A 21,794-nucleotide genomic window follows, 5' to 3' on the forward strand; every position below is an offset into this window, starting at 1 on the left:
CCTTCTGTGCCTTCAGGCATGCCTAAGATAGTTTTCAACTTGCCTCTGTTTTCTGAGCTTTCATGTTTCCATCACAGAGTTAAACGGTATGCCAGAGAACATCTGTCCCTTTTTTGTGCTTTCATTATTTTGTACTTTGATTGCATTAGAAATTTTACCTGATGACTCTGGAGATAGTATTATCCATGTTAGCTGATACAACAGTTTGTTACTATGGCATCTTCTTGCTAGCAGTACTTGTACTCCCATTTCTGAATCTGTCCCTATGTTTTAACAAATTGTGTCTTCTATATGGAACACCACTTTCAGAAATACTTTGTCATCTAGTATAACTGGGCTGTATTTCTTTAAATTCAGTACCAAAAACTTTTGGTTGTTTTCTTAGTTTTCTCGTCGCCAGCTCCTTTTCTGTTGTATGGAAATGAAGAGGCAAAACAGCTCCTGAAAGCCCAAGAACCAACTTAGAATGGGCAAGGGAGAAAAGAATTTTAGACGCTTAAGAGTTACAGGTACTTGTACTTCTCTGCACATGTTTGGGCCATTTCTTCTTAATCCTGAAACCACAGTCATTTTGTGGTGCAAGAGACTCATTCCTCAAGCATCTTCTACCTAGATCCTGGTAAATGCGATTGTAAGGCAAATTGTTCTTCTATTAAGTCTTCTGAATTGAGTTGGCGTGGTTTTTTAACACGTGAATTTCAGGCTTGCCTGAGGCAATGTTGGACATGCTCTTTGTGTTCCCCTTTTTTCCTGCTAATCTCCTTTCCCCCTTCACAAGGCAGCTTACTCTGAGAGATGACTCAAGAGAAAACTCACACTTCACATTACTGTGGCTGTATTTCATATAGTCAGTGTCACCAAGAAGCAATAGAAGGGCTATCCAACAAGCTGTGGGACAAAACAGGTGCTGAGGATGCCCACAACACAGGTGGTAGCGCCCTCCCTGACCAGAGAGCAGTCCTGCTGCACCTGAACACACCAGGGTCTGGAGTACATCAACACAGGGGCTGTCAGCAGTTCCAGACAAGGCACAGGGGTGAATCAGGTCCAGGCTGCATCCAGTGAGTCCAGACAGGAGATGAGGCCAGAGGTAAGACTAGAGATGAGGATACACCAAGGTCCATCCACAGAACAGCATAGTTCAGGTAGGAGTGGCTGCCCAGGCCTGAGCTTAAATAGAGCCTTTGGGTGGAGGGGAGGAGATCCCAGGTGCCTGTTGGTCAGGGCCGTTAAGGCCAGCTAGTGACACTTGGGACTTGATTCTCACAGGTTCTAAGATGCTGCAGTGCACTCTGACTCCAGCTGGAGCCTTATGTCTTCAGCAGATTTCTGAAAACATTGATTTGATAGCCACCATGATTGATAAACCTCATGAAGTTAATGAGGAACGAATAAGGTGACTCAATCAAGATAGTTTAATGTCATTAACTTTGCATTTATTTGATATAGTCAGTACTACATGCAGAGAAAATAATTTTTGTTTGTCATTTTGTGGTGTTTCTAAGCTGTAAGCCATGACCATTTCAGACAAATTGTCCATTTTCGTAGTTTCTAGCTGCCTGGGGTGTGTCTATGTTATTAAGTGGTTATCTTAAAAATGGGGTGGTAAATATGTAGGTATCTTCAAATGCTGGCCTGGCAATAAAAGAAAAAAGAAAGTAGTAACAACAAGGCAAGTACAGACACTTATAAAAGATCAGCCTTATGTGAGCAAATAACTATGCTTTTGTTTCTGAAAGGGATTTCCTTGCCAAAAACTTCAGTTGGATGCAGTTTAATAACTTTTTATATCTATATGAATGATCTTGTTGCAAAATGTAACTTTCATGCCAGGGTGTTGAAAAAGTAATTTTCAAGGATATGTCTGTGTACAGTGGACAATTTTTTTTTTTTTTAAAGGGCTTACTGTAACGAACATTAGTAACCTGTACTGTACACTAGTCCATTAAACATATTGCAGCTTCGTAGTCCTGGCTCAACAGTCTTAACAATCCCCTTAATGCATGAGTGTTAGTGGTCAGTGAAGTACTAATACATGCTGAGGTACTCCCATTTTGTATTTTCTGGGCTAGCACACTGTCTACTCAGGTGCTGCTGTGCCGACAGCACTGAAAATTGCTTTAACATGAGGAAGTCAGCTCCGCTTACGACTGAAAGCAAAAGGAATTCTGGAAGCTTTCAGAAGGTCAGCTGTCCATCCAGAGATGTGCAAAGATGACCAGCCAACATGGTCTGACTGGAATAATTTGTGGTTAGTATGGCTTCCTATGTTTCCCTGTGTCTGTAAACCATGATAGCTGAAAAATAACAACTTGGGGAACTTAAGAGTTGCTTTTGCAATTGCTACAGAATGCCAAGGCAGGAAGGTTTGAGCCTGATTAGCTTGGGGGCTAAGCAAAGCAGAGAATTGCCTAGATGGAGGAAGAAAAAAACACAGACAGCAGAAGAATTTCACATTTGTGACAGGAGTGACTGCAGCAATCTGCCTAGACAGCACAGGCTCAGGCATGGCAATAAGTCACTTTTCGCATGCACTCTCTTCTCTAAGTAGCTTAGTGAAGATCTCTCACCCAGTAAAACAGCAAGGGTTGGGGTTTTTTTGCCTTAGACTTCTTCTGGCAATGGTGGCAAGAAAGAATGAAGGCAGACGTGGGGTAAAGGGTAGCAGGAAGGATAGAGAGGCCAATGACATGCTGCACGCTTTATCTTGTCCCCTTCCTGTCCCGCAGCACTACAGTGGCTTCCAAAGGTGGGTATATGCTCTTTGCATTGTCACAGGTTGAGGAAATGCTGTGCTGGTAAGGAGAGAAGCAACACACCACAGTACGTGTCACGAGACCTGATGGTAACTCTCACTTGTGATTCTTTGTTTTTCTGAAGTTAAAGTTCAGAAGTCTTTGCTATGCCTAAATATTTAACAAATACATTCTTTGTTCATATCAGTTTTTATGAAGGATTTTAGAGCCTTATTACTTATTTGGGGCTCTTACGTTGGAAAGGAGTAAAGGTTCCATCTGGGAGTTGCTAAAAATCCATTTCTGAATGATTGTTGAGAATACTCAGTATTTGGTTACTCCATATTTATCTGTGTTTATTTAATAACAAAATTACTTAATTTGCATGCTTTGCAAATGGCATATTCAGAAATTACGGGCTAGTGAAGTATTTTGAGAAAGGCTGCCATAGTTGATTTTTAGTAAAAATTCAAGAATCATCTCCTTAAAATTTCAAAAACAGATCAGAAAAATTATATGAGAGGTATCGCTAAGTATAATCTAGGTAAAAGAATAACCAATTAATAGAATTTTCCATTAAATGTTCCACCACAATCAAGAGTTCTGTTACTTTTAAACAGTTTTTCAACGCAGAACGTAGCATTTTTTTTAAAGTATTGTCAGTCGAAATTGCTAAATACTGCTGTATGTGTAGAAAAGCCATTTGACAGGGCTGGCAGAAAAAAAATTACTATAAAAACCTGTTGCTACAGAATACCTTTTTCTGTTCTTCCTCTCAAAAGGCAGACTTCAGTTGTTCTTTTACTGTCTCTAACATTCAGAAGCAGAATACCACAGAAATCATTGTCCCTTTCAGCTCTCTCACAAACACCCCTGTAAGGCTGCATTAGTATCTCTGTCCCTGAAAGTCTTTAATACCTTTGCCATATTGTTGTTGCTCTTCTTTCTGAAAAAAAGACCCAGGCCTCAAGGCATACTATAGAATGTTTAGGGGTTTTTACAGTGGAAGTGGTACTTGTGTTAAGATTATCTAACTCTGTTCATTTTTACTGGGTCCTTGTATTTCTGTCATTTTTGGGGAAGGTGGCTGAGACTCCCAATTTATTGATATTGACATTTTTCCTCATTATTATCTTCTTATCTTCCTGATTTCCTTATTGAGAAAAGTAGATCAATCCTATAGCTTTAGCTTTACTTATGTCCTGGAGTAAAAGTACAGAGGAATTTGGATAAGGATTCTCTATATTGTAATTCATGTGAAATGCATACATATTGTTAGTATTTATGTGTCAGTGTAGATGTCCACTTAACAGAAAGAAAAAAGTATGTAAAAAAATAAGGATACATACAGAGTGAGAACAGGTGAAAATTTTATACCATCTACTTTGTACAAGTAAAGAACAGGTGTTTTTTTTAAATGTAGGGAGTTTCAGGCTGCTAATTCTTGTGATTCCATTTATTCTTTAAAGTTCAGTTGTGGACTGTAGCGTATTATGTGTCTTAGATCAAGAAGCAGCCTACACTGGAGATTATTTTAGAACATAATCTAGATTTCTTCAGTGCTCTTATTTGAAGAGCTACAACTGTCATCATATGCGGGAATGAATGAGCTCTAAGATGCAGACAATATAAACGACCGTACCAGTATCTGTTATTAAATGGGCCCATACCTTCATACGACAATTGTTATGATGATAATGGTCAAGACAACAATTGAAATTAATTTAGTTATTTTGTCAGACTTTCTTAAGTTGGCACCAGTGTTGCTTTCAGAAAGTCGCTGTTTTAGGGAAATTTTATAATTCCTATGAAAAGGATAAATGCTTTTGTCAATATACCAGTGTAGTAAAAAGTAATAGAAGCTATGTTGTTATCATATTTCTGTTATTGAAAAGGCTATAAATTCCTTCATAACACTTTGCTTCACTCATTTTTTAGAGATCTGTTATTTAAGATCCCAAGAAACAGTTTAAAACTCTCATTTAGTCTTTTTTGTAAGCACCTTCCTTTCTCCTTGACTTGAGGCCTCTGAGAATTTTGATTTATCTGTAAGACCTCTGAAGATAGTATAAATATGATTCTTGAATAAAAGTCAAACTAAAGTAAGGCAATATCAAAGACTTTAACTGGAAAGATTTTTCTTCATGTCCATTTGGGATTAGCCAATCTTTCCTGCAATTAAGCAAAGATGATCCCTCATCTTAGAACTTTTATTTCTTTATTTTGTCTAATTTCAGTATGTTTAGGTACCAGACTCTGGTCTTCATGTTGCTATATTGCATGAGGACTCGTCAGCAGCTCAGACTACTTGGACTAAAATTTGCTTACCCCTCTCTGCTGTGTGTGAAGGATATTAGCATATTTTCAGCAGATGTGACATTCCTTTGTTGTCGACTGTCGAAGTTTAATCATGATGCATGTGTTAAAGTTTGCCTTATTTGTATATTTCAAAACAGCAGTTATAATTTTTTTTTAACTGGATGCAAATGAACCTTTTAGATTTTTCTTCTCAATATAAATACCTTTTTCTGCTAATGAGATTTATGTTTTCTTTTAAGCTTGTAAAATGGTCTGTATTTTTGTTGCTGTTGACTTAAAGCAGGGTGTTTAGTGTAATAAGCCAACAATTACAGAATTAGGTAATTTGATTTTTGTGTTATTTTAGTTAAAATCACTATTTGTAGAAAATATTACAAGATGTCAAACTTGTTTGACGTCTAAAAATTTTATCGTTAATCTAGTCCTATCAAAGAAAACATACAAACAAGTGCTTTTAAGTCTAAGAGAACACTAGCGATGCCAGATAAAATTAGCAGTGCCATGTAGAACCACGGCGACATTTTAAAATCAGCATGTAGAATGTGAGTTAGAATGTCATGCAATGCTTCAGTTGCCCCTGAATGTTTGTTCAGGCTGCTTTCTGGCAGTTTGTTTACCTGCCTGCCTGAGGCTTGGAGCTCCTGCACTGCCTGCTATCTTCACAGGGTAAAACTTCTCAGGTTTCTGGATGTGCAAGGTTTCCAGGTTCCTGTGCTTCTTAGCTGTCAAGACTCCAAAGATTTGTGGCTGAATATCAAGAAACTTCTACTTCGATTTCTTCCAAAAGAGGCAGTGGGAGGGTTGGGTTTTCTTTTTAATGAGTTCCCTCCCGTATGTGTTCTCTTGTTGAGCTGGTCTCACAGGGAATATTTTGAATATTTAACTTGCTTTTCAACTAAAAAAAAAACCCAGATTTATTCATAGGTAGGTTCTTGCACAAGTTAAATCATGTACATGAACAGCAGAATGATGAATTTGTGGTGCTGTACATCAGGCCAGTAGAAACATTCTCTGGAGGCTGAAGGACTGTTATGTTTGTGACCACCCAACATGGGCCCGATCCTTGATGTTAAGAAATGTATTCAGCTGCTGTGTGGAACAGACCACAGAATCTGATCAGCGCCCAAGAATTATATTGGAGAAAAAAGATCAGTGACAGTAACAAGCTCTATATCTCAAAAGTGTAAACAAATTACAAGATGCATGTCTTTGCCAAATAGTTTACTTACATACAAATCATAGATATCTCTCTGTGTCCTTTTTACTGGTACACAGCATTAACACAAGGCAGCATCAAGCCTATACAAACTTAATCACTTGTAGTATGTATGTACACTTCTGTGCAAATAGAGCTGTAGCACATACATTCATATATGAACACACCGTCTTCTGAACTTCTTTCCAGAGGTGATTTCTTTCTGCTTCTAGCATGGCAAAAACATGTAAGTATCACCTACTTTCTTCAAATCTTGAAAAAAAATTAAAAAAGGAGCATTACCAGCAAATAAAAGTCCTGGTATCCTTGCAGCTAAAAGGATTACAGGTTTTGAATAAAGAAATTAGTGCCCTCTCTATTTATTGTTGAAATTATTAATGTGTTAAGGATTTTTTTTTGTCTCTTACAGGATTTCTTTCCTATTGCTAGAAACATTTTGGTCTGCATATGAAATATTCTGTCTTTCTATTTCTTTAAGGGTCTTCTTATTCTATAGGTCACTCATTTATACCTGTCTGTGACATACGTTAATAAATCATATATTTAAAAGCTTTTCTGTACTAAAAATTATTCTTGTATTATTTTAAATAAATTTTTATAATGGTGATTTGACTCTGGTTTAAACACTGAGTTTCAGCTGTTGTCATTGTTTAAGGCTGCGGTACAGTCCCTAGTGGAATTCTAGGAAAGTAAGTTTCTTAGGTAATATCATTTTCAAAATTGAGTGCATGTCTTCCTCCAAAACATAAGCAAAGTCATCCATACAGGAATTTGAAATAACAAAATGAAGAGATGTTACCGATACTGTTTTCAACTGGGTGTTTGCTGATACGAGAAAGAAACAATGCAAGAAAACAGACAAGATGCTGAAGTCTGATATGATCGTGGAAAGTACCTAAGGAGAAACAAAAAACATGAAAGAAAGGTTAACACTGGAAGAGATGACTAAAGGCTTTGAACTGTGAAGCAGATCAAAGCGTATGGAAAAGTAACCGACTCTGCTATCTGTTTCTATTGTTACCACAATAACCTTACAGATCTTGAATTTTGGCAGGTCACCCAGACCTTACTGGTGCATACAGAGTCCTGAGATAAAACTCCTCCTGTCTTTGAATAAAAATTGCAAAGCGTAAAGCAGGGAGATGCCCCAAGAAGTTGTTCAGCCTGGAGAAGAGAAGGCTCCAGGGGGACCTTATAGCGGCCTTCCAGTACTTAAAGGGGGCCTACAGGAGAGATGGGAGGGACTCTTTATCAGGGAGTGTAATGATAGGACACAGGGTAATGGCCTCAAACTGAAAGAGGGGAGATTTAGATTGGATATCAGGAAGACATTCTTTACAGTGAGGGTGGTGAGGCACTGGAACAGGTTGCCCAGAGAAGCTGTCAATGCCCCATCCCTGGAAGTGTTCGAGGCCAGGCTGGATGGGGCTTTGAGCAGCCTGGTCTGGTGGGAGGTGTCCCTGGCCATGGCAGGGGGGTTGGAACTAGATGATCTTTAAGATCCCTTCGAACCCAAACCATTCTGTGATCTAGTACATCTTCACTTTAAAACAAATTCAACTGTAAATAAAGTATTCCTGACATTTATCTCACTAAGAGATACAGTTTATGAGAATAAGATACGCCACATGCCTGTATGAAGACACATGATCTCCTGTGAATGCTCATCATGGCTGGATGGCTGCTTTTTTGAGTCATAGTGTAATAATCTCAAGTAAATCCCTAACAAGCTTTTGGAAATACCCTGGCCAGAAGCTTAGGGCACATCTGAGCTTTTTTAGCTTTTTTTTTTTTTTTAAAGCTTCCAACAACATATATTTCACAGCCTCCTCATCAGTCTACCAGTTTATATTAGTATGTGAAAGGGTTTTGTAATACCCAGCTGCCTCTTCTCTCACTTTGAAAGCAGCATTTGGTTCAGTGTTCAGGCACTGAGAGCTCTTCACCCAGAGGTAGCTTCTATGCCGCTGTTTTACTGCTCATGAAAGTGTGTGTTCATTCCGTGGCTTTGCAGGGCCAGGGGAAAATGAAGGGGCACTCGTGAAAATTAAGTCATTTTAAAGAGGACTTTTACTTCACTGTTTTGTGCACATCTAATTTAGGTGCAACTCAAAGCACCCAGGTTTGAAAGCTTTATTGTTAGTAGGAAGAGATAGGCACTTTCAGAGGCAGCTTGCATGCTTAATTAGGTGGGTGATATGTGCTAGAGGTCATTACAATCGCCTTGTAGCATTTTTGGTTGGATCTTCGTAGCTGAATTCCTTTGTGCTCTGAGCTGTCTGGAAGTGATGTAACCATGTTAGCCTTGCAGAAGGAACAAGCTTTCATGCAGATGAAATTATCTTGGCCACTGTGCTTTGTACTCAGAGTAGCCTGAATGCTTTTTTGATTGGAGCTTGCTTTACATGGCCTGCTGGGGAATGAACAGCCTTGGTCTGCTTGTACCTACTTTGGAAGGCATGTCCTTTGATATAATCACTCTAACCAATACACCATCCTCTTCAAAAAGTTGCTGATTAAGTATTTTTCTTTTTGTGTAGGTACAATTCATTCCTTCTTGCATTTAGTTCTTTACATGTTTTTTATCTTACTGCTTCTGCAGTTTATCAAGACTATTTTGCAATCCGCTTGTACTGGTAGCCAAAAAAGTACTGGTAGCTAAAGAAGTACTGGTAGCTCCACCATTGATGGGAGAAATTTAGGAGTATATCTTTTGTTCCTTAAACCAGAGATTAAATTACAATTTTGAACTTAACTGGAAATGAAATAAATTCTATTTATTTTCCAGGGCTTTTAGAAAACATTAAGGATAAACACTTTTAGGTGGAGTGAAGCCGAACATAATTTGCTGCCTGTACATACATGCAAGTCAATAAGCTAGTGACTTTTAATTGTGCAGCCAGGGATAGAATTGTTGTCTTGTGCTTTTCTTTACCTTAACTTTTTCTGAAGAATGAATGTTGGGAAGGAATTGAATGTAGAGAGGAAAAGGGAGATCTCATCACTGTGTATAAATACCTGAAGGCAGGGTGTAAAGAAGGTGGAGCCAGGCTATTCCCATTGGTGCCCAGTGACAAGATAGTTCCTTCTGAGCATCAGGAAAAACTTTTTTCCTGTGAGGGTGATCGAGCACTGGTGCAGGTTGCCCACAGAGGTGAGGAGTCTCCTTCCTTGGAGATATTAAAAAGCCACCTGGGCAGCTGGCTCTAGGCATCTCTGCTGATGTGGAGGGGTTGGACCAGAAGACTTCCAGAGGTTCCTTCCAGCCTCAACCATTCTGTGATTAAAAATCAGACTACTGCTGCTTTGTAAAATTCTGTGCGTTGAAACACTAGAGAAGAAACCAAGTACCAGTAATGTTCAGAAATGCTACCATCTTGTGGTGCTTGAAATGACCGAATATACTGATAGCACTTGCACAATCAGCTCCTTACCCACATAGCATATAATGACATGTAGTGTCTACATACCTGCTAAAACAAACTTTCAAATTAGTTTTGTGATTCCTTAGTACCATTGTAGTAATTTATTTCATCGGATTAGGTTGTTTTGGTTTTGAAATGAAAAATCTTCTAATTACTTTGCAACAAATTATTGTAAAGATTACAAATGATCTATGGCTTAGTGGCATATAAAGGACTTGTTTATGAAACAAAAGGTGGTTTTGAAGGGTTCTGTGACCCTCAGGAAGACCCTCAAAGCAGAATAAAAAGATTCTTTGCTGTGGAGAGCTTACAACTGATGTGCTCCTTTTAACATTACATGATAATATGAATGTAGGGACTTAATAGCAGCTTATGTCTGTTATAATGCTTGGTAAAGATTTTGTCCCCATTGATTTTATTCTTCCACCAGCATGCCTTGGTGTCAAATGACATCTGACTGTTCTAAGTATCACTTCCTCGGTCACTATTATGCCTTTATCTGTTTACATTATTGTTCTCAGTTACTAGAGAGATTTTCTTTATGTCATTAGAGAAGATAATTAAAAAAGTATTTTACAATATGTTTGAGGTTCTTGATTACAATGTATAGAAAATTAAGCCAAAAGCTTCTAATATTACAGAATCACAGAATCACGGAAATGTAGGGGTTGGAAGGCATCTCTATAGATCATCTAGTCCAACCCCCCTGCCAGAGCAGGGTCACCTAGAGCAGGTTGCACAGGAACGCGTCCAGGCGGGTTTTGAATGTCTCCGGAGACGAAGACTCCACCACCTCTCTGGGCAGCCTCTTCCAGTGCTCTCCCACCCTCAAAGTAAACAAGTTCCTTCTCATGTTTAGATGGAACCTCCTGTGTTCAAGTTTGTGCCCGTTACCTCTTGTCCTGTCACCGGGCACCAGTGAAGAGAGCCTGGCCCCATCCTCCTGACACCCACCCTTTAAGTATTTATAAGCATTGATAAGATGCCCCCTCGGTTGTCTTTTTTCCAGACTGAAGAGACCCAAATCCTTCAGCTTTTCTTCATAAGAGAGGTGTTCCAATCCCCTTACCATCTTCCTAGCCCTTAACATATTACAGGTAAATATGATTTATAGTTAATATACAATTATTATGCTGGCCATTTGTTTGACTTGCTTAATGTGCAGAATAGTTTATTGAAAGCAGTATGCTGTATTAGATGCACTATTTATCATTTATTACATCTACAAAACTGTGTTACTTTAGAAGCTTTTTCTATAGCTTCATAAACACAAAATGATGCCTACTTTTTAAAAATGACTGTCACCTGTAGACCTTGAAGTATTTTTTCTTGAGATTAGTAAATGATGATAGCAAGTTTATTTGAAACAATTATAGCAAGTTTCTATGAATAATGTAATAAATATTATTGTTCTTTTAAAATCAGGCTACAAATATGTCACAGGCCTTCAAGTATCTCTCTGCGAAACATTTATTTGATACGTTGTGTGAATACTTCCAGTTATATTTTATGCTTATGGTCAGTTCTATTAGGTAACTTTTTTCTGGTTGTCATATGTGCAAGTGAATAAGCTACTGACTTTTAATTGTGCAGCCAGGGATGGAATTGTGGTCTTGGGCTCTTCCTTATCTTAATTTTTTCTGAAGAATAAATGTTGGGAAGGAATTGAATGTGCAGAGGAAAAGGGTGAGGGAGAAAGGAGGAAATAACAGACAGTGTTCTGTAGTTCATCTTCATGATAAAAACAAAGCCAGATTGGTGACAAGACTTTTGTCTGAGCCTTCGGGAGCTCTCTATATGTTGCAAACTTAATTGAGTGTTTTGATATCAGCAGTTTATATAGGGCTAGTCATCATAAAGCTTAATAGTATGCATGTTTAGGGGGTGCATGTGTGTGTATTTATATAAAACTTTAGGTGGTATGAAAAATACAAATATTTTGTTTACAATAGCCAGTTCAGAGCTGTTTCCATACCATGTCATGATCTGAAAATTACTGACATTTTGGAAATAAGGTCACAGTTTATAAGATGAGCTGTAGATGCGCCCTGTTGTTTTGTGTGTTAGAAGACCAAAGCAGAAGTAGTTGGAGGAACCACTATATTCAAGAGTCATGAGTAACTGATCCCTTCCTGTCTTGACACTAGGATACCCAGAAATTGAGAGCTCTTAGCAAGCCGTAAGAAGTTCATTGCCTCAGTCAAAAGAGTTCTTTGGGTGATCTACAGACAGTCACATCTTGAGTTCACACCACTGGAATTCCTTGGGCCCTCCTCAAACCCATATTGTGCTTAGTATTTCTCCTAGTCCATGAGCAGCCAAATCTTAAGAGTAAGAACTTGGGAAACTGTTTTTAACCTGTATTAGTTCTAGCATAAATTGTGAAAACTAATGACCACTGAGAACTACGACTGTATTTTAATGATGAATGTTTATTTTCCATAAAAATCTGAAATTGACCATCTCCTAAAATACTGCAATTAAATATTACATAATATAATTAACAAACATTGAACTGAAGTTTACATGCAGTGCTTGTGAAGTATTTTGCTTGTGTTTCTGACTGCCCAGTTTACATTTCATTAATGCTTATGACATTATTCATCTAATCATTTATACATTCTAGAAGCAGAATCAGTATTTTGATCTAAAGGAGTAAAATATTCAACTAAGTTAAGATACTGGTGTCTTAGACAAAAATAATTTGGATCAGTGAGAAATTTAAAATAAAAATTTGCATATGTGAGCCCTGGAAGTAATATGAGCAGATGCAGTGCAGAGTTGTGTCTCTGTCTTACGAAGAGACAAATTCTATCACAGCAAGATGAATCTGATTATCTTATGTTTTTAGAACAAATGATACATACTGGCTTTTGTTGAAATAATGGCAGGAGTATATTTGAAATTTACTTTCTGTATTGTAGACTAAGTTTATTTGTGTGTTTTATAAACGTATTTCACCAGAAACTACATTCTTGTATATCTCTCTTGTCAAAGGAATATAGGAATGTGCAGGTTCATGCATGAAGTACAGAGGTTGGGATATAGTTTCTGGATTAAATCCTTCATTCACCAGATGCATTTTCTGATGCTTGAAAGTTGCAGTAATTTGCATAGCATCCTAAAAAAGACATAATTAAAGTGCTATATGACATTTCAGCCTATATCAGTGAAAATATGATGCAGTTGCTGAATAAAATGGATCATACAGTTTTACTATAGAATATCTTCAGTTAGACAGAATGACCTGATTCACAGGTGCAGTGAAACCTAAATTTAAATGGAATTTTTATTTCTAATTCGTTTCTCTATCAAAGCCACATGCAGGCTTGCAAATTTCTCTTTCAAAAAAAGCATTTTCTTTAACTTTCATTCATGCAGCTGATCACAAAATCTGTAGTTTATGGGACACTTGGTGATGCTCTGCAGAGAGCTGGCTGATTTTATAGTACTGGATCTCCTCTGATTTCCAACTGCTGAACTTCATTTAAGACATTAAATACAAATATGTTAAATGCCTTCCTGTGTTATTTTTCTGTGTAAGCAGTTGCTGTACAGCAGTTATTCAAATGCCAATTCATGAACAAGTTGGTCTACACACAATAATAGTCACTGTATGAGAGCAGAAGTGGTATATAAAATAATCTCATTTAAAATGTGGGTCACATTAAGGGAAAAGTTTAAAGCACACTGTTCTCAAGCATTGTTATTACTTGTACAGTGTTTTTAATGTAGTCAACATTTTCTTTTAATTCTCATGCTGAAGCAGGCTACTTTTCAGTTCTTTCTTTTTTTTTGTCTCTTGATCTGTAACATGCCTGATTTCTTCTTCACACTGGTACTCCATTTCCACAACTCCCAGATCATTTAGTCTTTGGCTTCTGAGCTGAGACTCCTAGTAAGTTTGCCAATTCATTCTCTCTTTTGGCAGCAGTTATGATAGGAACCACACTTAGACCACCAAGTCATTTCACACACACAGTAAATAGCTGCCAGATGGTAATAGTGTTCAATCATTACCAAGTGGGATTGCTTCAAATTGAATAGATAGCACGAAATTGTCTTCATAATTATTTAAAAAGTTGCAATTATAAGATTAAAAGTTTAATAAAGACAGATATTAAAGATTTTCAATGTGTATTATGAATACAGATTGCTGAGATTTTCTATTTAAGTGATTCCCTGATGTTATTTTAAAAAGTCATATTTTTCTGCATGGAAATATGAGTTCTGAAAAAAAAACAAACCACCACAAAATAAAAACAAAACCCCTGAAACAGAGCAGAACACAAATAATGCAAAACAGAAATCACTCCCTAGATGATGTTAGAAACGTCTTCCTAATATCTTTCTGCAAAGAAGAAATGAATTTAGCAAAAGTCCAGTGAAAAAACTATCTCAGAGCGTCAGAGTACCCTGGTTGTTTGGATCATTGTTGCTGGGCCTCTGCTCTTCCAGATTCAAGTAGGAGAGGTTGAGAGGAACAACTCTCAGTCTGTCTGGTTTTCATAAAATCAGTCAACCATGGCTGCAAGTTATGTTAGAAAGAGCCTACATATGGACTGCTGAAAAATTTTCAAAACTGATTTTATCTTAAATCCAATTTTGTGTGAGAATTTCATATTTTTGTTTGTCACTCTTGATTAGGATGAACTCTTTCTCAAGACGTGTATTTTTTTTCAGAAGGGATTTCATTTTCTCTTCACTCAGAAAATTGTGAATTCAACATTCATCCTATTATCTTCCCCTAAGATTTTTTTTAAAGTAACATGTTTCTTATCATTTTGATTTTTTTATAAAATTGGTTTTATCTCCTTTAATAAGAATTTACACATGTATAAATATTCATTAATTAGTACTGATAGTATCTTTGGTAGTAAGCTCCCTTCAATCAGCTGAAAAGCTTTAGTCAGAGAAGATATAAATGCAAATAGGTTTAATCAGTTCCACATATATAGACTCTAGAGCTCCATATAGATTTTCTCCATCTAGTGGAACCATAAACACAAATCTGTTCCAAAGGTTTTTCCCAGAAGAGGGCACTGCTCTCCTGAGGCACCATAGATAATATAACCTATGGTAATTGCATTTAAGATACATTTACTTAGTACAAGTAACCTAGTAGTGAAAAAAATGTTGTCCTCAGTTCTTTAAACTCTCTTAAAAATTTAAATTCTCTCTAAATGTATACATTCTTTGTCTCCTCTTCCTCTACAGCCTCACTCATTCTATTGTGTTCCCATCTTGTTCTCAAACAAATTTGTGCCTCTCAGACAATTTGTCAATATTTAGGGAGAGGCAAAGCTGCAGAATGCCTCTTGGCATTCCCTAACAGCAGAAAACTATCATCTGCTACAAACTTTCAGAAGATGTAATATGGGGACCTTTCCTGCTCTTTGCAGTTCATGCTCTTATGTCCTGTTGCAGAAGGTGATCCTTTGGGGAGTACACAAGGGGTGTAATCCTTGCACTTTTAAGGTGCACGGTTAAAAAGAATTGTATCCCAGTTCTGATTTTGTACTCTAAAGCATGTGGGTACATTTTAGTTCTCAGATCATGAGATCTTCGCTGTAAAGTATTAATCTTACTATCTGTTACAAAGAACTAGATATTTCTTTGATGCTTTGTCAGTAACAGTGAATAATAATCCCTTCAAAAACAGCCATATTAAGAAAAGGTTTTAAATGGACCATGTCATCCTTTTATAAGAGGATGCCGTTTATGTGTAATATTACCCACGTGCATCTGCTTAGTCTTTCACTGGCTGGAAGAACACACTTGTTAAAGATGAAGAGCTTTGACAAAATATGCAAATTTGCCAAGTTATTAATCACATCTAGGATTTTTAGGTATTAATGGATCCTTCAAGCAGAATATAAGTTCAATTCATCAAGTATTTGCTTAAATTTACAATTATAAAAGCAACCATAATTCAGACTAGTTAATTACCTTTTGTGTTTCTATTCTTGAAACTGATTGTAAATTACTTCATGCGTTCCATGATTATAAGGACCAATTTTCAGGTCAGACAGAAGATAAATACACGCAGGAGGCAACTGATTGTCTTACCATGATTCTTATGAAGCGTGGTTGGGCGTAACTTGGAAGAAAGTCCACAACATGCTTGTAAAGTCTTTCTCCATCAAAAGATCGGTCAGGTTTAAGCACAATAGCTGCCATCCCTGTTCTTCCTTCATAGTCTAAACAAAAATTAAAAATAATACGACAAGTATACACAAGAGTGTATGTGAGTCTCATATGACATTTGGAGGGATTTAGTATTGGTCAGAGCAAATATTTTGATACTGTGAAACCTGCCCTATCCCTTCAGACATCACTGAGTATAAGATACACAGTATATTGGAAGACATTATGTTAGAAGTTACTTTCAGTGTTTTTATTCAATTTTAAAAATGTCACCGACCTCTTTTTATTAGGAATTCTGTATGGCTGGGAGCTGGCTGCTAGGTTCTCTTCCTGCTTTGCTCTATCTTAACATTGGTAACACAGTGGTCTAATAAAATACGGAGTGACCATTAGTTCCATAAAAAGCTGAACGCACCTGCACAAAGACTCGTGCGAAAGATGGACATAGACATGTATGAGACTGTGCTCTGTCTGTATAAAGTCTAGTGGCTATTGTACATTGTATAAGCAGTGCTGAGTGTTTTCTGCTCTATTCCACAGACAAATTAGTGACAAACAGGGGAAGTGCCTCTTCGTAAATTACAAGCAGCAAATTATGTTTGACATGAAAATAGAAACAAAACTCTTTTAAAAAAGACGTATCAAACATAGTTCCTGCTTTTTCTATTCAAACACAAATGAAAATTCCAAATGGACAAAACATCTGAATTAGAAGAAATGGGCTGCCACAGTTAAATCTGTCCAGAATGAAAGAGAAGCTTTGAGGTGTGGCCACAACACTGGGAAGATAAAATATGGATGTTCCCTCTTCATGAAAATTAACTTTCAGTTGTTTAATTGGTAATATGCTATGTAGTTTGTTTTGGCAATATTAATTCAGAAATATGAAAGACTATGCTATTTAGATTTTATTAACACTACAACCAAGAATGAATGTGATTCTTAATCTCTTGAGGTTTTGTTTTGATGTGCTATTCGCTGCCTGAGATTGCAGTAGCCCTTCTTGTCAGCTCCAACTGTAGATGAGAATGAGATATACTTTCCATGTGAGGTTACAGTTTTAGTTGCATGCCCTTGAGGATGTTATCTCCCACAAATGAACATATTGGCATTTGACAGCAACTGCTGATCAACCATTCCGATTATGGCCGTTTGTTTATTTTATTTTCATATTTATTTTCATATTTCCTCTTTCTTTGAATCCATTGTCTTTCATCTCTTAGTGCTAAGTAGCAGCTTGTCTCTTGATAGCTTCTTCTTCATGCGACTAGTTTCTTTTAATAATACTAGGCTTTGTTTGCATTTATCCAAAGGAAACATAGAACAGCTATTCAGCTGAGAAGGTTGCCTTTCTCAACCCATTCACTCAATGGATGCATCTTCTGAGCAATTTTCTGCCTCATCTTGTAATTTAGTTGGTACAGTTGCTCAGCATGGTATTATATATTTTTATGAAGTACCATATGTAATTTGGAACATTCCAATTCTGAAAAAATACATATCTTCTAGGACTGTTCTTACAAGATAGTGATAGGTGTTTTCAGATGTGGCATCTTTTATTATGCCCCATTTTCTATTTTTCAGATGAAAGCCTGTAGCCTAAGAGAAGTATTGTGTAGTTTCTATCTTTGTGCTTGTCACGTCTGTTACGAGTTTTATTTCACCCTGATGTTTCTGCCATTCATTACAAAATTTCAGCATATCACATTTATTAAATAAAGCATTTTATTGAAACTGAAATTTCAAAGTGTTCTAGGAAAGCCTGAATTGCCAAGTTGATACCATTTATTTCCTTATATATAAGTATGCATTGTGTTGCAATAACAGAAAGGATAGAGTATGAAATTACTATTTTCATTTTGTATTCTCAAACTATAGGGAATGTCTTACTTTCTATGCTTACACCATAAACATTAACTTCTTGGACAAAATCCATCATGCTAATGATCTCCGCGACTTCTACAGTAGCAACATTTTCTCCTTTCCACCTGTTGAAAATATTTTTTAAAATAACATAGATATTAGCTAACAAATTTTTATTCTATACATGGCTTTATGTGATGGAGCACTACTTTTAATCTGGACTACTGTTATTCTTAACTGAGGAGTCTAGACAGATAAATTATTTTCTGATTTAGTGCCATGTCATTTGAGACCACAAACTTAAAAGAAACAAAAGTGCCACTTGACTCGAATTTAAAAAATTCTACTGTGTTGGTGTGACCTTTGGTGGACTTTGATTGCAATCCTTAATGTTTCTGTTAAAACAAAGTTAATACTTACCAGGTTCAAGTCTGACTCATGTCATCCAGTCCTTCCTATGCATGATTTCTTGCAAGTTCACTGGATCTACTGTTAACTCTGTTTCGTACCTGAAAGTGTCTCCCACCCGGTCAGTGAAGTAGAGGAAGCCATCTTCATCCATCACTAGGAGGTCTCCTGTGTTAAAATACACATCTCCTTCCACAAACACATTACGCAGGAGTTTCTTCTCTGAGGCTTCGTTATTTCCAGCATATCCAGAAAATGGGGCATCCTGAGTAACTTGGACAACTAGAAGACCAGGTTTACCTGCAGGCCATGCAACGGGTATGCAAAAAACCCATATATACAGTGAACTATTTAGAACATAAAGTATCATATTAAAAATCTTATTGCTACATTTCCATAACTATTTCCTGAACAGCAGAAATAGGTGAGTGGAAGAGGGAACACATAATTTTTCTTCCTTCTCTTCTGAAAAGCTAGACCTTTTTGCAGTGCAGTGTACATCACTTACCCTGAAAAAGCATTTGCCAAATGAAAGGGTGACTATTTTGTCATTTTAAAAAGGTGCTGGTAGTCAACCAATACACATGGGGGAAAAACACAGTGCCTAACCTCTGGTGCTTTCTGTTTTTCTGGAGGTCAGGATTGCTACTGATCTCAGCTCTGTGCTGGTGTGGAAATGCACTTTGTAAGCCATAATGTGCCTGGGCCTCTGAACATCAAGGAGTCCCTGGAGTTTTCCTACTGGCCATCACTCCTTGTTGCTGACGGTAAAAGTCCCATTTATATCAAGGGCAAAACTTCCATTGACTTCGTTGGAATTGGCTCAGGATGCCCTTTTAAAATGCTATTTTATTATTCTGTATCTATGATAGGTACTTGCTTATTACTCAGTCTGTTCCTGAGGTTAAATGACATTTCCATCTTCTAAAGATTTTTATTGTCTTTCCTACAACAGAGGTATGGAGATGTTTTCAAACAAATAGTTTTCTTCATAGCTGTGTGTCTGCCTCTTCTATTAAATCCTCTTTATCGTTTCGAACTCCAATGTGGAATGAAAGCTCAAGTTACTCTTCAGAAGAGGAGATGGCATTGCTGCAAATAGGATGCATGCTTTATAAGAAAAGAAAAAGCAACCCAAAATGTTGACTTTAAAAGAGAATTGTCCTAAGCCCCAGTCAATGTTACAGGATGATTCTCTATTCCAATTTGGGAATTTGGTGTCATTACTGTCTCACATTACATCCAGTGATGGCTTCAGAGTTATCTAAAAAAATGTTTAACAACCTGCAAAATTTTTCTAATTGTGTCATGAAACAAGGCATTTTATCAATTTCCCTGAAAACCAAGAATTTTTGTCCAGTTTATAATCTAACTGTAGTGAGGAAGCAAGCTTCTTTCAAGAAAAAAAATATCATTGTTTTGCTTGATTTAGATATTATCAGCACATAATGTATTATTAGAAATAATTAATAGTTGGTACTTATATTCCAGTATTACTACCAGAATATAATTTATTTTCAGAAATAAGTAATAATAATTGCTGCTTTGGTGACCAATACTGCTATGTGTCATTGAGACCTGACATTAGCATGAAAAATATTATTGTTTTAGTCAGCTGTACAAACCTCTTTTTTGCTTTCTGGAATTTTGTCTCGATGATAGTTAAATCTACATGCTAAAACTAGCGATGTTTAAGACCTTTTTCCCAGAACTGTTAACTTTGACACCCATGGATTCATGTTTGTGTGCCCAGACACACAGATATTTAATGTGACTTTAGTAAGTCATTTATTATCTTATATTTAGAAAAATACAGCGCTATGCCTTTTGTGAGAGTCACTTTTCAGGATTTGTCTCAAAGATATTCTCAGCTGTGAAGCCATCTTATTTTCAGCCTGGGACTTTCAGCAATTTGAGTAGAGTATTCCATTCTAAGTAGGAATTTAGAGATTCTATGCAACTCTAGGTACTAAATAGTTAAATCTGTTTTGGTCACTACATGTAAAAATATGAAAAATATTATCCAGATTTTGAAATGGTACTGTTCTTCCTCGGAACTTGAAATTTGGAATTCAGAAAGCATGTGTAAACACCTAATCTCAGAACACAGCATATCTAGGAATTACTGTGTCCATTTTATTTGCAAAAAAAGCAGCACTAAGAAATCGGGTTTGTTCAGGAATGTGAACAAGTTTTTGCAGGTGAGAATAAAAACATTCTTAGCCCAGAATATTGATGTTGTTCTTATATTGTTGTATTTTGGGATATTTTTGTCTATTATAAATATTTGGATAGGTTATTGGATATATTAGCAGTAGATCCATATTTGGATATTGATCATATATTTTTCCTGTGTCATTTTCAAGTTCCAAGCGTATATCAAGAACCTGTTGTTCACAGAATAGAGCGTTAATCCCTGTCACAAAATATCACCATCTAAACTGAGGTATCTGTTAGTTAATAGATAACTAATATTTTTTCTTACCTGTGGGTGCTTTCTTACACCTTCCGTTTTCATCCATCATAAGTTCTTGTTTCCAGACATCATATTTCAACAACTCAAAAGAATGTAGGAACTAAACAAAGAAAGTGCATATGCATCCTTAAAAACCGCACTGTCTTACTCACTTTTCAGTTGTTCTGATTAAAGTTGTTTTGAATTAATGGATAGGACCCAATTGAATTTGAAAGATTTGGAAGAGCCTGAAATATACTGACAGTATCCTGAGGAGCAATTATCAGAAAGTGTTCATACCATGGTAACACTAAGTATACATATAGAGGTGAAGTGTTCATCTCCTTTATTGATAAAAAGAAACCCATTGTTTTAGAGTATGGTCAGTTTCAAATAATTTATATAAAGTAAACCGAAACAGTGCTTTTGATGAAATTGTCAATTTTTCTTTAAAACTACCATACATTTCTAAGTAGAGGCTTGGCATTACTGGAATGCAAATCAAGAAGATTCTCTGACAAAAAATCCAAATTAAATTTACAGACATCTCAAAGATTACTCCAGCCACATCCAAGTGGAAACTTACAACTGAACAGTTTGATTTAGGCTTTCCTCCCTTCATCCCCTGTCCGCATAGTTAAGATTGCTAAAAGATGAAAAGCATTGCAGAGTTTTTTTTATGGCCATGGGAAGGCATTTTCAGTGTCTCAGATTAAAAGCAGAAGTCATTTGGAAGTAATCAATCTGGTTTTGATGTTAACTGATCTGAATCTTTAGTAACATTTGAACAGTATTTTATTGTAGTATAATATTCATGATTCACAAAGCACCTGTACAAATAGGAAAAACATTGGAGACTGTCAAGGCATTTTTATGGGTGGATATATAAATTTTATAGTTCAGATATCTTGAGATTTTTAGTTTTCTCCTTTATTTGCTGAGAATTTTGAATTTCTTTGTTTTGTTTATTTCAGAGAAGAAAGTGTGACATTGGTTTTAATGAGTGAAAATGCAGTCAATGAATAAATTTGCTCTGGAACGTAATAAAAGTAAAATCAAAACTAATTTCTGCCTCATCACAACATCTGTGAGTTTTCAGAATGATAAGTAAACTTCAACAAAAATATCATGAATTAGTCTTGTGGATAGGCACTTATACAGAGTCAGGGTTGGGTTTTTTTTATATTCTGGGGGGAAAGTTGCATACACGAAGCAGTAATTTCAGT

General features: G+C 36.5%; 1 protein-coding gene across 8 annotated transcripts in view; it reads right to left on the reverse strand.

Annotated features, from left to right (window-relative positions):
• Positions 1 to 693: 693 nt before the first annotated feature.
• LOC134508547 (long-chain fatty acid transport protein 6-like) overlaps positions 694 to 21,794 on the reverse strand; it is a 34,172-nt gene continuing 13,071 nt past the window's right edge. For 4 of the 8 annotated variants that reach the window (XM_063320340.1, XM_063320339.1, XM_063320341.1 and 1 more), the window contains 5 exons: positions 20,599 to 20,689; positions 18,215 to 18,413; positions 17,733 to 17,830; positions 15,765 to 15,895; positions 694 to 7,165 (listed from right to left, as the gene is read on the reverse strand). In XM_063320340.1, the coding sequence (XP_063176410.1) occupies positions 6,941 to 7,165; positions 15,765 to 15,895; positions 17,733 to 17,830; positions 18,215 to 18,413; positions 20,599 to 20,689 (744 nt within the window). In that variant the 3' untranslated portion in view covers positions 694 to 6,940. Of the gene's footprint in view, positions 7,166 to 12,120; positions 12,817 to 15,764; positions 15,896 to 17,732; positions 17,831 to 18,214; positions 18,414 to 20,598; positions 20,690 to 21,794 lie in introns of those variants that run through there. The other 4 variants (XM_063320344.1, XM_063320346.1, XM_063320345.1 and 1 more) reach the window with 4 other exon arrangements.

This window comes from Chroicocephalus ridibundus, chromosome Z (assembly GCF_963924245.1).
Source record: "Chroicocephalus ridibundus chromosome Z, bChrRid1.1, whole genome shotgun sequence".
Taxonomy (NCBI): Eukaryota; Metazoa; Chordata; class Aves; order Charadriiformes; family Laridae; genus Chroicocephalus; species Chroicocephalus ridibundus.